This window comes from Dendrobium catenatum, unplaced genomic scaffold (assembly GCF_001605985.2).
Source record: "Dendrobium catenatum unplaced genomic scaffold, ASM160598v2 fragScaff_scaffold_0, whole genome shotgun sequence".
Taxonomy (NCBI): Eukaryota; Viridiplantae; Streptophyta; class Magnoliopsida; order Asparagales; family Orchidaceae; genus Dendrobium; species Dendrobium catenatum.
The window spans coordinates 186,694-204,040 of record NW_021318462.1 but is presented as its reverse complement, the minus strand read 5'-3'; the positions used below and the strand labels follow the sequence as shown (position 1 = coordinate 204,040).

The following is a 17,347-nucleotide window of genomic DNA, read 5'->3' as shown; positions in this document are numbered from 1 at the left end:
AAATCCACTAAAGGATTATCTTTAGACTTAACAGCAAAAATCTGAAATAAAAGGAACCAGAAATGTTCATTTTTTAACCAATAATTTTTAAATAGAAACCGATGATGAGTGGGAGAAGTAACACCAGATTTAAGGATAATCGGACGATGATCTGAGCCATCCGGATTCTTCACCATATAGAATGAATCAGGGTAAGAAGGAAGCCAATGCTCATTTACCAGCATACAATCTAATTTGATGTGAATATGATTATCAGTCCTTTGATTAAACCACGTGTAGGAAGGTCCAATGGAAGCCAAATCATTCAAATTCGAGTAAAAAATGAAGCTATTAAAATCATGAAGCTGATTCTGAATAAGCACATTCCCACCTAACTTTTCAGAAGGGAACCTACAGCAATTAAAATCCCCCATAACTATCCAGGGAATACCAGCAACAGGAGAAATATTTTTCAGATCTTCCCATAGAATTTTTCCGCCCTCCAGCAAATTAGAGGCCTAGACAACCGAGAGAAGAAAAAGAGAGTTAGAACCAAAAGAGACCATTCCAGCTATCATTTGTGAGGAGAAAAAAATAGGATTAAAAGACATCCTATCCTGACTCCATTTAATCCAAATTCTGCCTGAGTTAGCACAGTGAAAATTGTTGCAACTAGATTCAACATCGTAAATCAAGTGGCTGTTGTAAAAGCCCCCATCCGAGAGGCTAGAAAGCTGAATTCTGTTTTCCAGGATACAGACCATATCCAGATTAAAGTTTTTGACTAACATTTTGCAGTGAGTCACCTTATTAGAGGTAGAGAAACCTCTAATATTCCAAGCAGCTATAGTAGGGCAAATCATTTATGCTTAGAGGAATAGGCGGGTGGCTTTTTGGTTCCCTTCCCTCTAGTGCTCTTGGGTTGGGGTGAAATTTTTTTCTTCTCTTTGATATTTGTTATAGGTTCCGAAAAAGAGGAGCTGTCATTTTCAGAGCCAGAAAGGCTAAATCCTCCGATCCCTGAAGGTACGAATACTTGTTGTTAGTCTGTATATTGGGGGGTTTTAGAGAAGGAAATTTCAAATTATCCGTATCTCCTAAACCTTCATCAGTAGGTGAGTTGAGATTGGAAATTTTTAAACTGTCAGAAGCAGAAGCTTCAGTGAATTCTGGGATAATAGTCTCAGCTATGATGGGTGGGGGAACCTCTTTCTGCAGGGAAGCCGTGAGCACAGGATGCTCAACGTTTACCACTGCAGAAACAGCAGAAGGAGGGACTTTAGGAGGAGCTATAGGGGGAATATCAACTTGTGAGGGAACCATGGAAAGCACAGAGGTGGAGGCTGCTTGAGTAATAGGGGTGGAAGCTGGATTAATAACAGGGGCATACCTCTGAGTTGAAGAGCCAGGGCGCATTTGGGATTTCTTATGAGGATTACGAGAGGTACCACGCCCCCTAAACTGTGTTATCTCATTTTTCTCAGTATGTTGAGATGAAGGGCATTGAGTAGAGGAGTGAGCTAGAGAGGCACAGGAGGTGCACGGTGTAGGCTTCCATTCATATTGGACCTGAAGATTGATAACCTCCCCTTCTATAGACACAACCAATGTATCCAGAAAAAGAGAAGTAGAAACTTGTATGCAAATTCTAGCATAAGTTAATCTAGTTTTAGTAGCAGTTAAGGCATCAACAACAATCAGAATACCTATTTTAGAAGCTATTTTGGAAATTCCTTCCGAATTCCAACATACTAAGGGCAAATTATGCACCCTAACCCAAATCATCACCGATGTAAAATTTTCCCTGGTAGGATGAAAGTTTTTGGTCCACTTTTGGAAAATAAATGGCTTTCCATGAAAAAACCACGCACCTTTTGACCAAACCATATCGAAATCTTCCAGCAACGAAAATTTGAAGAGAAAGAACCCATCTGCAAGAGCTATGAGTTGAAATGTACCTTTAAGCTTCCAAATACGCTTAGATGTTTCCTTAAGGGCTTCATAGTAAGGCCTCTTACCAATCGAATACCCGACAAGGCAGAGATTCCATTCTGCAGCAGCAACATCGGTAAATTCTTTGTTAAACGGGATGATCTCCTCTGGAGTTTCGATGAGAGAAACAGGGATATGTGGAGAGGAAGGAGCTGGCTCAGCTATGATATTAGACCAGAGACGGTCTAACACACGACGAAGAGGAGACTTAGGGTTAGAAGAAGTGGCCAAAGAGTTTACCAAAGGGGGGAAAAGGCTGGCGTCAAGCTGACCCAGCTGATCCATGATGGCCACCGGCGGAAGGCCGGTGGCGGCCAGGAGAAAAAGGAGGGGAACTCAAAGTCACGGGAAGGGGGAGGCGGCTAGGGCACCGTCTCGTATCACCTCAGGTCCTTTTGACTTTAGTACAGTTTTTATTAGAAAAGCTCCATCAGATGTAAATATTTTGAAGCTAATTATGCGATGCTTCAAATGTATTGTCTTACCATTTTGAGAGTTAAGACAGGCACCAAAATTTAGCTCGACTAGCATGAAAACAATTACCTAAAAATAAGGGGCTTGTTGAAGTCATGGAAGCAGTTATGCAAGTATTTCATGGAAAGAATTGCGACTTGTCTGAGCTTTTGGGTGTTCTTTTGTTGGCATTGGTTTCTTTGTGGAGATCATAATCAAGCTGCACTACAACAGCGAAATTAGGGAAGCCTGTCTTGTGTCTTTGATCGGTTAATGATGATGGTGAAGGAAAACTTATGCCTACTTTCTTCCATCAGAAGAGAGAAGTGAAGTCATGTCCATTTCAAGTCATTGAGGAAGCAGATTTAGTAACTTGATGTTTTTAATAAAGTCGTTCTTTTGTAGAGGGGGAGAATGATGATGCCTACTAGGAATGGTGGTAATTTTTGGAATCCCAGATTCTGATATTAATCTCAGGAACATACAAAAATTGTAAAGAAACATAAAAAAAAAAAAAAAAAAAATAGTAGGAAGCTTTAAAAAATTGAGCGGGTTAATGACTGTATTTGTTATTGCGTTATGTTGACTTTATAAGAGTTGGCTCCACCCTTGACCTTACTTCAACCGGAAATTGTTGATCTTTATGCTTTCTTATTCTTCATTTTTATCTTGTTTCTTTTAGTTTTAATAATCAGTATAGCTTCTGTTAGTCCTGTATGCACAAATATGCCTATTTTCTTCAATCGGGAGGGTGCTAGTAAAAGGGGAAGAGTGAATTTGCCACTTAGGAATAGTGATAAGATTCTGATCTTAGTCTCAGGAAAATACAAAGATTGATAGGAAACTTAAAAAATTTATTTATAGGAAACATTAAAAAATTAAGCGGAACAAGTGTATTCATTTTTCATTTTTGAGTTAATATTGGCTTTTTAAGTGTTGTTTGGCTATGGGGGTGGGTGGCTGCTCCACCGTTGACTTCAATTCTTCCAGAAATAAAACCCCTTTTGATTGAAGTAACTATGAAAGAAAGACAAGATACAATTAAATCTTTAATTGGAGAGGAAGATCCAGCTCTCCCAAACCCTAACCACGAACTAGAGCCCTCTCTACCTTTAGGAAACTCAAATTCAGCCAAATCAAAACATAACCCTAACACTAGGTTAGACAATTACTTAAAGCATAAAAATTAATGCAAATGCCAAAACAACCCATTCATTTGAATTTTCCCTCCAAGCATCAAATAGATCAGAAGAAAACAACAAGATAAAATTGATCATTTATTTGAGAGGAGGACCGTCTCTCCCAAATCTCTAGCTTGTGGATCTAGGGCCCAAGACACCAAGGAGACTCTAAGAGAACAACTCAAATCACGCATAACCCTAACCCTAAACAAATGATACTATTAATACATTAATTCCCTAATTCAAACGTTCAAAATTCAAAATTTATCTCTCCCCCTAGCCGCCCAACCCTCTCTCCTTAATTTCCTCCTTGTGGGGCCCACTAGCTTGGGCGGCAAAAGAATCAAGGGAGGCTGCACTTGTCCGCCTCCTATAAATCTGAGGCCGACTGGGCCAATTCAGGCTGAATCGGCCTAACTATACCGCCCTCCCAAATCAATGGTTTCTCTTAAAACTATGGCGAGGAATTTACAGTTGGTGGGTGGAGGATATTTAATGGAGTTGCACAGTTTGTAGGAAGCTAGATTGGAAGAGGGAGGGGACATATCCCTCTCCATACAGTCGCTGATTCAACAATTCCAAGAGATGTTTCAGCCACCTCAAGGATTGCTACCATCGAGGGAACATGAGCATGCCATCATTTTGAGAGAGGGTGTGTCACCCATCAGCGTACGACCCTATCGCTACAATTAGTTTCAAAATGATGAAATTGAAAAGTTGATTAGAGAGATGCTGGAGGCAAGAATCATTCGACCCAGCATTAGTCCCTTTTATAGTCCTATTATATTGGTGAAGAAGAAAGACAACAACTGACGATTCTTTGTGAACTTCTGGGCGCTCAACAAGGAAACTGTACCTGACAAGTTTCCCATACCAGTTATAGACGAGCTGTTAGATGAATTGAGTGGAGCAGTGATCTTCAACAAAATAGAACTAAAATCAGGATACCATCAGATCAGAATGAAAGAGGAGGATGTGGCCAAGACTGCCTTCAAAACTTACGAGTGACACTATGAGTTCCTGGTGATGCCTTTTGGCCTCACCAATGCTCCAACCACTTTCTAGGCACTTATGAATAAGGTTTTCAAACCTTATCTCAGACAATTTGTATTGGTATTCTTTGATGAAATCCTAGTCTACAGCAGGACAGAAGAGGAGCACTGGGAGCATTTGAAGGTGTTTGAGGTATTGCGGGAGCATCAGTTGCGAGTCAACTTGAAGAAGTGCTGCTTCGCACAAGCCAATGTAGAGTACTTTGGCCATGTTGTATCAAAAGAGAGGGTGACATTAAATCAGTTCAAATTTGAGGCAATGCTGAAATAGCCAGTGCCTAAAAATCTGAAGGAGTTGAGGAGATTTCTAGGACTGACAGGTTACTACAAAATGTTTGTAAAGGGATACAACACCATAGCATGGACACTCACTGAGTAGTTGAAGAAGAACGATTTTCTATGGGGGGAGGTGGCCACATCAACATTTGAGAGCTTGAAAAAGGCTATGACTACAAAATCGGCCCTAGCTTTGCCAGATTTCACTCAGATCTTTATAGTGGGGACAGTCGCTTCAGGGTACATACTGGGGGCAATACTTATGCAGAATCGTCGACCCATTGCCTACTTCAGCTAGGTGTTGATTGTTAGAGGCAGGCTAAAGTCAGTTTATGAAAGGGAGTTGATGGCCATCGTTTTGGCCATCCAAAAGTGGTAGCCTACCTTCTAGGGAGGCATTTCATTATCAGGATCGATCAGCGGTGAAATACTTGCTGGAACAACGAATGATGATAGAGGAGCATCAGAGTTGACTGTCCAAGTTGCTGGGGTGTGATTTTGAGATTCAGTATAGGCCCGGAGTGGAGAACAAGGTGAAAAATGCCTTTTCCAGATGCATGGGAGACCTGTAGACAATGGAAGTATCCATCCCAATGATGTTAGATTGGGAGGCCATCAAAGAGGAGAGTGCTAGGGATGAGGAGTTGGGCAGGATCAAGGTCAAATTACTAAAGGAATGAAGTAGTCACCCGGGGTACTCACTTTAAGGGGAGAGACTTTTGTACCAAGGGAGGTTTGTAATGCCCAAGACATCAATCCACATTCCATACATGCTTCAGGAGTTCCATGAGGTGCAATTGGAAGTCACTCAGGGGTGCTAAATACCTACAGGAGGATTGCGACGGAGCTGTACTGTAAGGGGATGCATAAGGATGTGGAGGAGATGGTAGCTAGATGCAAGGTCTGTAAAAGAAACAAGTATTTGACTATATCACAAGGAGGACTATTACAGCCGTTGGCCGTACCAGGATGAGTTTGGGAGGAGGTGTCTATGGACTTCATATATGGGCTGTCACGTTCTGAGGGATTCACAATAATCTTGGTCATGGTAGATAGATTGAGTAAATATGCTCATTTTATTCCCCTACGACATCCATACACGGTAGTAACAGTAGCTTCAGCTTTCATCAGAGAGGTGGTCAGATTGTATGGAGTACCATAGGCGATAGTATCCATATAGAGATATTGTGTTTCTCAGCCACTTTTGGAGGGACTTGTTCATATTACAGGGGACAGTTCTGAAGAGGAGCATCGCTTACCACCCACATATGGATGGCCAAACGGAAGTGGTCAACAGGAGCTTGGAGACCTACTTGAGATGCTTTGTGTCGGAGACACCCAGGTTATGGGCCAAGTGGCTATCATGGGCTGAGTACTGGTACAACACCTCTTTTCCTTCTGCTTCTCAAATGACCCCATTTAAGGTGTTGTATGGAAGGGATTCTCCTCACTTTGTGCACTTTGGGAATAACAGTATTCTAATTTCTTTAGTGGAGGAGTACTTGGGGGAGAGGGATAGAGTGCCAGAGGAGTCGAAGAGATATCTAATGAGAGCTCAACAGATTATGAAGAAACAAGCTGTTGGGCATATGAAGGACATCCAATTCGAAGTGGGGGAGAGGGTATTCTTGAAGCTCTAACCATACAGACAGAAGATAGTCACCAACAGGAGGAATGAGAAGTTTGCTCCAAGGTACTTTGAACCTTATGAAGTATTGGAGAAGATTAGAGCGGTAGCATATCGGCTGAAACTACCACCAACGATGACTATACATATGATTTTCCATGTATCGCAATTGAAAAGAGCCATTGGAAATTATACAGCCAACTCGGAGTTACCGACAACACTTACTGAGGATTTAGAGGTAATTCTAAAACCCTTAGAGTTGATGGGGGTTCACCAAAAAGAAGATGGAGCTAAGGAAGTGCTAATAAAGTGGAAGAATATGCCTGAGTATGATGCCACATGCGAACCATACGAGAGGGTGAAACAACAGTTTCCTAATTTTCACCTTGAGGATAAGGTGATTCTTCAGGAGGGCGGTATTGTTAGGCCGGTTCAACCTTGGCTTAGGTTTACAGGAGGCGGATAAGTGCCGCCTTCCTTGGTTCTTTTGCAGCCCAATCTAGCGGGCCCCATTAGGAGGAAATTAAGAAGAGAGGATTGGGCAGCTTGGGAGAGAGAGAAATTTTGAATTTTGGATGTTTGAATTAGGGAATTAATGTATTAATAATATGGTTTGTTTAGGGTTAGGGTTATGCATGATTTGAGTTGTTCTCTTAGAATCTCCTTGGTGTCTTGAGCTCTAGATCCACAATCTAGAGATGGTAGAGACGATCCTCCTCTTGAATAGACGATCAATTGTATCTTGCTTGGAGTTTGTTTGTTTTGATTCTTCTATCACAATCTATCACTCTTAGTTTGATTTCATCTATATTTTTCTTGTTTTCTCAATGTTTTGGGCCAATTATTGCTATGGTTGCTCGCAAACTCAACTATTTCCCCTTGGATTACTTGCGAACTCAAGTATTTCCTATCAAATTACCAGGGGCAATTTCTTATATATCAAATAAGATTGAGATTGACATCCATTCATTCACATGAGGTGGAGTGAAACGTCTGTATAGTTTTTGCCAGGTGAGACTCAAACTCACTAAGACTTTTGTGGGCTCCGAAAATTCGGCCCCGGCCTCCGCCCACTTGCTTTTTCTCCTATTTATTCGGCGATGGAGTTTTAACTGTTAAGTTCTGAGATAAATTTTGGAAGGCAGATGTGTTTGTAGATAAGACACTATTCAGAGATTTCGCCCTCATTATGCGAGGACTTTATGATCTGAGTTCTGGTTTCCTATAGGCGCAAGCCCCTATAGTTAATTACCCCTCCCGATCACGAGAGAACTTTCGATTAAGGCTAGTCCTCAATCAGATACGTAGAATATACGTGTTATCTGGCATATAGTAGCAGCAATAGATTGAAAATTGGAGAGATTGGATATTTGGGTTGGAAGATTTGATATTTAAAATAGAAAATTTCACCATCTTGCACTTAAAGCGGATGGTGGGGGATTGGATGATATGCCCGATCAAGATCCCATGGTTCCGTCATTCCGGGCCATCGTGGTCTATGGTCTACTTAGTCAGAGGAGGTAGTCGACCCAACCTGACAGAAGGATCCTTGTCGGCAGCCATGGGTTGCTTCGTCCAAGGGGACCTTGTAGACCTGGGGGGAATGTTTGTCTAAGGGGACAAATTTGAATCCACCTTAGTTGACAGAGGGCTTTGTGCCCTATCGATCATATCATATTGATTCATATCTCAAGGATTTGATGCCAATAAGGAGCGTATTGGCTCTGGCCATAACCGGTATATCGTGGTGCCATTTGGCAGCAAAACCACTCGGTTCAGAGGGCCCCGGGTCGTCTTAACCGTTTATCCTGCGGTGCCATTTGGCGACAAACCGCAGGTTAGAGGACACGTACCACGTCCTTACTAGCAGAAGATTGTTTGAGAATGGTTCCTAGTGATATTTTCGACTAGGCATTTGGCTCTTTGTGAGTTGAAGTAATATTTGAATTTGTCCACCTCTGCAAACTGTTGCGGATGGTGAATGGATTTTGCTTTAAGTGATTGATGGTTTGATTTCAGCTTTAAATATCTTGACTTTGGGACGGAATTTGAAAATTTTGGATTTTGGATGGACTTTTGGGAGGCATTTGGAAACGCCTAAAATTAATCCCTCAGGTTGAGATAAACATTCAGCACGGCCATCATTGGGGTGTTTGAGGTCATTTCCATTTGATTGAACCTTGTCGACCCTATCAACTTAACAATAGGGGATTCGATTTCTCGTAGGCTTTATGCCTTTGTTCATGAATTTTCTTTGTTGAAGGCCTTGAAGGCCTTGAAGGCCGAATATGAATGTATAAGATGAATATTCTGGTCGACTTCGTGAACGCTTATTTATCCTATGGTTTGAACCTTGTCTACTCCTATTTACATGCTTAGGAGGATCGGGTTTTGTAGGCTTCATGCCCTTGATAGTGAATTCTCATTGTTATGAGTCTTAAAGGCCTGATATGAATGTATTGAAACAAATATACCGGTCACCATTCACCATATACTTGTTTGATTGTTCGAACCCTGTCGACTTCTATTGACCCATATAGAAGGATCGGGTTCGAACTTGAATTCACTTATTGACCCGTGCAGCTTCCCTATACGTCACGTGTGTACCAATACGCTCGCCGGGGCCCATGCGGGTGTTTGGGGGCATTTCATAATTAAACCATGTTGACTCCTTTTACCTGTTAAGGAGGATCGAGTTTAAACTTAATAACCCGCGCAGCATCCCTAGATGCCACATGTGTACCAATAACACGCTCGTCGGGGCCCTTGCGGGTTTTATGATTGCTTTTACCCCTTTTAGTGTACCTATGTGTATACAAGCTACGGTGTACGTGCGGGGGTACTTTGAAAGTATTTGTAGACGTCTTCTGTCCGCTTGCATAGAAGTTACAGATTCAGTGGCGTGGATGTTGACTCCCCCTTTCCCCTTTCCTCATTTATCGGGGATGGGATTTTATTGAAACTTGGAGTCAATGACTGCTGATTTGGAAAGAACTCCTTTCAGGATCTTTGGTGTAGCGGACCGTTATTTTCGGTATTTGTAGACATCAGAATTATTTTCTTCCTAAGGATGGGACAAGGAAGAAACTTTGGAACACCATGAAGTTTAGTTCTAATTTGTTTGAACTTTCCTCCCATTCTGCCAGGAGGTGTCCTTCTTCATATATCGAGTTGCCCTTGTACCCGACATACTTGGAGATTTTGGTCACCGCTATCGTAGGTGATATCTGTACTTGTGTCCACAGTGATTCGTTGTTCTTTTAAAACACTGTTGTTATCCACAAGTATCAATTTGCAGAGGACCGCTGTATCCACTACGACCTCCTAGAAAATGTTTGCAGGAGATTCATTCTTTCTGCATCATATCTATCCTTTCACCAATCTCGGGTGGTTTTGCTGATTGTACTTGCTTATAGGGGCAGTTCTTTGACTATTGATCTCCAATGTTGCCTTCTCAATCAACAGGTACTTATAGGGATTGTCGTAGGAGATTCCAACAGTACAGGTAGGAGGAGTACTCGTATATTTTGCAGCCATTCATTATTCTCGCAGGTACGATGCTCCCGATCTCGTAGGGACTGTTGTAAAGGTCCACTACATTCTTTATTTATACGTGTTGAGGTTGTAGTGTACTTGCTTGTATCTCCATTCATCATATGTCTTGTAGGAGAGCGTGGCTTTTATTTACAATCAAATGACATTGATTGTGCAAAGGCTGTATTTGCTTTGGATTCTTCGAATACACCTTTATTGCCAACCTGTTACATGTTGGATTCTTTTATCGCTCATAGATGAGCCGCATTGAGTATGACCAGTCCTTTATTGCCCGAGTTTATTTTGAGTCCAAGTGTTCAAGTAGAGTTTGGGGTTTACAAGTTTTGGCACAGGCCCTTGCATATTTGTTTAAGTGCACTTAAAGCTTGATTTGAAACAGGTTTGAGTTCATAGAACAAGTTCAAGTCTTTGTTCAAAGTCTTGTTCATCTCATTTGATATCCAAATCAAATGCAAGACCGAGTCCCTTGTCATTCTTAAAAGTTCGGGTCCTTCATTGTTCATGTTGAGCTTGGATCCAGTTTGAGTTCAGAGTATAAGTTTAAGTGACTTTGGTTCAGGATCTTCTGAAGTCCTTGCAAGTTCAATTTTGTTCAAACTGATTTGAATTTGGTTCAAACTTTGATTTTATTTCATTTGGCCTTTTCATTAGTCACTTGAGTTTTGTTCTGATTTAGGTCCCAAGTCCACTGTCCTTGTTTGAGTGCAAGTCCTTTATAGTCCAAATCAGATCTTTGTGCCAGTTCAAATGTTCAATTTGAGTCCACATCTTTGTTCTTTTGAGTTCAAACAGGTCCGAGTGTGATCGTACATTCACCCGAAATTTCGGCAGCCTCCCGGCGTCTCCCCTGTTTAGGGGAAAACTACGAGAAAACTGGGCCTTTCCCACCACGCTAAGAAAAGCGTGTATGGGCAGACCACCGACTCGACACACATGCCAAGGTAAGAGAGCAAACAAGGGTTCAAAAAGTTATACCTTTGGCGGCCGGCTAATCGGCGGTGGAGGGCACGGAGACCGAGGCGGGAGAAGCATTGCAAGTACATATTTTTTTGTATTTTATCTTTCTTTTTTTTTAATCCTCCCACAAACACACACACATAAATGTATATGTGTGTGTGTATATATATATATAATAGTTTAGATATTAATAAATAATTTAACCTAAACTACCTGTGAAGAGGGGATCGGGCAAGGCTTCTCTGGCTTGCGGATGGGAAGAGAAATCGGAGGCTTGGAGTTCGGCTGTAGGTAGGGGAAAGACTCCTCTCTCTCTCTCTCTCTCTCTCTCTCTCTCTCTCTCTCGGCTTGCGCAAGGGATCGACACAGGCAAGGGTTCGGTTGGAGGAGGAGACGGGATTGGGGTCTCGGCCGAAGAAGCCCGTGAAAGGGAGAAAGTTTGTTCACAGCCAACGAGCTCTTTTGGCTGCTTCCGATCAAATTGTCGTGACTTCCCGTCCGACCGGAAAGGAACGTCGCCAAAGGAGCGAAGTCGAACAACCAGGAAGGAGGCGAAGAGGGAGAGAAGAGCGGAGCGAGATAGCGGGAGAGCAATCGGAGAGCGATGAAGAACAGGGAGCCAGGGCGAGGCAGCGAGAGTCGAGCTCTCTCATTTCCTTTGGTATTTAATGACTCAAACGAGTCGTGCGAGCCTTATGTGAAGGTCGTGGGAAGTGCAGCGACGACGTGAGTAATGCGAGTAGTGCCGAGATCGTGGGTTTGGCAGAGAGCAGGTGAGATTTGAAATTTCTTTTCTTTTTTTTTTTTTTTTTTATTTCAACAGGTCAACAGAAGGTGAGATTTGAAATTTCTTTTTTTTTTTTGTTCTGCTTTGCTGGCTACGGTAAAGGGTCAACAACTTTAGTCCTCTTTTCTTCCATTGATTTAAGGGATCCATACTGTTACTAATCAATTTATGTGTTTTATGGACTTTCAATTATTCTTTGATTATTATTCTGGACTATTACAATTTTTCTGTATTAATTTTTTACCGATTTATCAATCCCTGGACTGTTATAATAATTTGGTAATTATTATTCCTTAATTTTATTTTGTTCTTATTAGAATCTCTCGGTGGATATACAAATGTTACACATGTTGGATTGAAATACTCAATAAATTCTGCCAATTCTTATGGATGATGATGATGAATGATGGTGAATACATTTGAGTCATGAGGGGAAGGATTACGGCACGCCACATGTAGCTTCACCCTTGGCCATGCTTATTGTCACTTCCGTGAATAATTTTTGATCTTAATGTTTTTTTTTATACTTCAATCTTATTATTTTTCTTCTGCTTTTACAAATTAATATAACTTCTGTCAGCCCTGTTTGCAGTGATTGAATTTTTGTGAAATCTACTCACACAGTTAACTTTTTAGTCTTTTATTTTGCCTAACAAAGCTTTTATTGATGGTGGTGTTTTATTTTTTTTTTAAACATCTTCAGTCTTTTTCACTCATATAATCCGAACTTGTTGATGTCAACTGCATTTTATCGGATGGATCTCTATCAAAGACCACTAGATGAGGTATGGCTTTGTTCAACTGCCTTCATCCCTGTTGGATACTTGCTAACTAATGATTATGTTTTGCTGTTCTTTAGATGTTTTTTTTTTTATTGTAACTACTACAGCATTTTGTTTTTAGCAATAGATAGGGTTTGGCACCATTCATTGACATAAACGGGAACAAGATCAGCGTGCAAGCCTACCTAGAGTTACAAAACTAAAAGATGAATTATGTATTCATTGAAGGAATGAACTTCCATTTTTTATCTAAAAATATTAGTTGCATAATGTTGTTAGCGCCTTGCATCTTATATAGAGACGTTTAGCAAGCATGCTTTTTTGGTTTCTTTTGTGAGTAATATTATTATTTTTCCAACTTATACATAATAGGGGCAGTATACAGAAGAATATATTATATTTTGTGAAGTTGATTTACAATTATTACTGCACTTTTGAACTATAAATATTCAAATAACCCTACAACATATTGTCGCAAGAGGAGGCCAATGATAAATAATTTGTCAGTGATTTGAAAGTAAGTGATACATGACACTATATAGACGATTTTAGGAAGAGAAATCAGGAAACTAGTCTAAACCAAAACAAGAAAAAACTCTACAGCTTTACAATCAATGATTTAAGGTACCAAGAATAACTTTCATAACTAAATGAGCATAATAAATTTCTTAATTGAATATATACAATCTGTAGACAAGAAGTAGCTAGAAATATTGTTTTTTTTATTCATCACATGGAGATTTATATACAAATGATACCTATAACAATTTAGGAAACTGCAATTCCTAAAGAGAGAAATAATTATAATGAATTTAAAATGTAATAATTCTTCTTATACGATTTGATTGTCCGCTCCTAAGTTATCAATCAGTGGGAGAAAAGCTTCCAAGCTAAACCTACCATCGTGCCTACCACAGAGCTAGTCTCCAATCAACTATATTTACGAGAACACCTTCCACCTTGGTATTTGCCTCACTTTAAGAAATAAATATGGGATCAAAGGCCAATAACTCTTTTTAATATGTGTAGGTCGTGGGTTATGCCTATAAAAAAAAGTTAATTAAAATATTTATTTGTTTTCTTAACATTCTCCCTCAAACTGAATGGTAGAGATCTTCCATTTCAAATTTGCATAAAATGTTTTTGAATGCAGGAATGCAAAGACTTTTGGTAACTATGTCTGTGAGTTGACTACCTTGTCGGAACACAGAGTAAAAATTAACTCAAATCTTCATTTTTTTTCTCTTATGAAATGTCTATTCACTTCAACTTATTTTGTTCGACTATATTGTATATATAGGATTGTCAACTTATTGTCAAGTATATCCTAGGTCCTTTCTATTGATCTTTAAATCTTCCATTATAATTTTAATTTTAAGGAGTTCATTGATTCCTTAAACGCTTGCTCTAAATTAAGATTCAACACTTAATCTTGAGAACAAGTTGTTTCTTGGTTCTCCATGTTATCAGATTTTCTTCCAATAATGTGTAATATCCTGAAGTGGATCTACCATATGCTAGTGATCTCGTATATTTAGTGTCAATATAACTTACAGTTTGTAGAGTTTCATGTTTTTTGTAGAGAATCTATTTCTATGATTTGCGTTTAGACACTTGAGAACTTTATAACTAAGTTAAGATGAGATTCGTTTGGGTTTTGCATAAATTATTTTATATGACTTGCTGCAAAAGCAATATCAGTATGTGTATGTGATAGATAGGTTAGTTTCCCAACAAATTTTAATATTATCCCATATCAACTTTTGTTCCTTCATCTCTATCTAGTTTTTGACTGGTTCAATTGGAATTTCACATTGCTTGTAATCAATTATTTTTATTTCTCTCATATGATCCATAACATATTTTTGTTGAGCTATACAATTTTTTTTCATTGATTAAGCCACTTTTATATCCATGAAGTATTTGAGCTTCCCAAGTTCTTTGATTTTAAATTTTGCAATTTTTTTCCCGAGTTAATAATTATTGTTAATATATACAATAGAATTGGAAATTTTCCATCTATAGAATATTTTATGAAGAGCGCATGATCTTTTTAGCTTTGTTTATGTCTAATTTTGTAAATATGTCAAATCATGCCCTTGGGGATTGTTTAAAGCTATACAAGATTAAAAAGGTGAAATCGGGAGTCGAGATGTTTTATCTTATTAGCCAGGTGAGGCATAAGTAAGGGTGTAAACGAGTCGAGTCGAGTAGTGGCATTATCGAGCTGAGCTCGTTTAGCCCACACTGAGCTCGAGCTCATTTAGTGAGCTCGAACTCAACTCTTTGTAAAAAAAAAGCTCGAGTTTGGCTCGATTACTCTACTCGTTTAAAATGGCCGAACTCGGCTCGTTTATAAAGCTTGAATTTTACTGTTATAAATTAAAATTTTAAGTTTTTTTTTGTAAATTTTTTCTTGTAATTTAAAAAAAAATATAGTTTTAACTAAAATATTAATTTTCACTACAAATAAGTGTTAATAAATATCTAAATGAAATTGAAAATAAAAGTTAATAAATAAAAAGTAAAATTAAGTATTATTTCTTATCCAATTTGTTTTTTTGAAGTTGTGATACAAGATGATTTTAAAGTAAAACTTAGATAGAAATTTTTTTTATCAAATTAAGAAACCATCTTAAAGCAAAACCAAACAAAACTTATACTATTCAAGACTTCAAGTATATCAATATATTTACAGCCTTTTATAAAATGTAGTTAGAAATATTACAACTTTTAACGATGTTACATAAGAAAGCCATAGCAAAATTTTCACAAATTACAAAAATCTTGAAATATTTCCTCATTAGAATCATTGATGATTGAACTTTGAAACAAACCTGAAAAATAGAGAGAATAAGTATTTTAGGATATAAATATCATAATATGAATAGTTTTTTGGGATTAACCCCAACTCAAAACTTAGAAAACCAAATTACATTCCAAGAATTAGCAGGATTCATAAAGCAACACGGGCAAAATTTTTCCCGAAGCCAGAAGTGACCATCCACTTGATGGTTGCCAAGAGCAGGAAAATGTAGTATCTGTCCATAAATATAATATGTGGCCATCCAACTATGGTTGCCAAATCGACCAACAACTCATGTATTCAAGTCAGTACCTGTATGTTCAAATCAGTAGCAACAAGACACCATAGCTTAAAAAAATAGAAAACTCAACGACAACATGAACCATGATCCAATAGAGAGGGGACACAGGGGAGAACCGACAATACCTACTGACATTACCAATTATATGTTCAAGTCAACATCAACAAGCTACCATAGGACCTCACTCCCCTGGTTGTCAATCGACCTTTCGAGGAGAGGTCTGTTTATTAAGGAAAAAACATCATCATCAAAGGCAAAAAATAGAATCCGACCAGACCTCAAAAGATGTAAAATCAAATGGCAACTGAAAGAAACAAAAGGCAGCAACAACAAAGTACATAATGAGATAATAGAGTAGAATTGCAGAATAGAACTAGGTAAAGTCACAAAGAGTTCGGATTTTTCGAATCCAATTGAAGAAAATAACACTGGAAAAAAACTTATAGAGCTTTAGGGAAATCACTTGTTGGAGTAATGGAGCTCCTTATATTTTCACCTAAGAAATCACTCGTCTCTCTAGGGCATAGAAGGAGATCTTTCTCACACAGTCGCAGGTCATAGCCATCACCAATTGCAAGCTCTCAAGAATCACATAATAGAGTTAGGGCATAAAAGTGAAACCTAATACGGGAGGCTTGGGAGCGGACGATGTAGGGCCTGCAGGCCGTTTGATCAAAATTTTTAATTAATTTTGCCGCTTGACGAGTTTTTGAGTTGAGTCGGGCTTAGCTTGAAATCAAACTCGTATATTATACAATCTCGATTGAAAGCTCGAACTCGAAACTCGATAAGCTCGATTGGCTAGCTTGTTAATGAGTTGAGTTTGAGTTGACTCGTGAGCCGGCTTGACTCACACGCCTTGGTGTAAGCCTCTCTCTCTATATATATATATTACTTGTTAAATTGACAAAAAATGAATACACCATAAGCATAATGATTTGTTTGAAAGTAAATATTATGATAAAACAAAAATTTGGAACTAAAAGCACTCATTGAAAACTTAAATGCGCTTTGAGGATCAAAACCCAAGGCAGTCTCATCCTCACTTTGACATTCTCAAAAGATTCGTCGTAGTTTGTGTCAAAGTCATCTTTAAAATCTTTTTCGAATACAAAATTTTTTATCCCTTATACCAGTTAATATTGTGTTAGATATATTCTAAAATAAAATAACAAATTAATTACACAAAAAATCCATTATATTTAAGATTACTTTTAGATTTTTGTTTGAAGCTCCAACCCCACTTTGCTTCTTACTTTTATATACTTGTGAAGTAAAAGCCAAACTACTTCAATAGATTGATTTATTCATTCTCCTCACTGGTTCTTCGATGGATTTCAGCAGGATTTAAGCATGACTTAGCCTAAATCCTGCCAAACAACTAAGATGATAACTTTCTATTATGCAAAAACGTAAATTACATTCTTTCATTGGCGGAATTGAGCAAGTTTAATCATGATTTAGCTTATATCTTGCTAAACAACAAAATTGACAACCTTAAATGCTACAAAAACATAATTCCCATTCTTTTTTCAGTGGATTTGAACACGATTTAGCCTAAATTCTACCAAACAGTAAAAAACGTGACTTTAAATCCTA

The 17,347-nt window shown here is 38.7% G+C and overlaps 2 protein-coding genes across 2 annotated transcripts in view; one reads left to right on the top strand and one right to left on the bottom strand.

Annotated features, from left to right (window-relative positions):
• The window catches only part of LOC110094649 (putative GPI-anchor transamidase), a 33,905-nt gene that overhangs the window by 11,485 nt on the left and 5,073 nt on the right, over positions 1–17,347 (top strand). Inside the window, exon 8 of the mRNA XM_020819918.2 lies at positions 12,563–12,644. Coding sequence (XP_020675577.1) covers positions 12,563–12,644 — 82 coding nt within the window. The remainder of the gene's footprint in view (positions 1–12,562; positions 12,645–17,347) is intronic.
• LOC114580392 lies at positions 901–8,035 on the bottom strand. The gene has a single exon (XM_028697899.1). It carries the CDS (start codon positions 2,254–2,256, stop codon positions 937–939), a length of 1,320 nt encoding a protein of 439 aa, XP_028553732.1. The 5' UTR covers positions 2,257–8,035; the 3' UTR covers positions 901–936.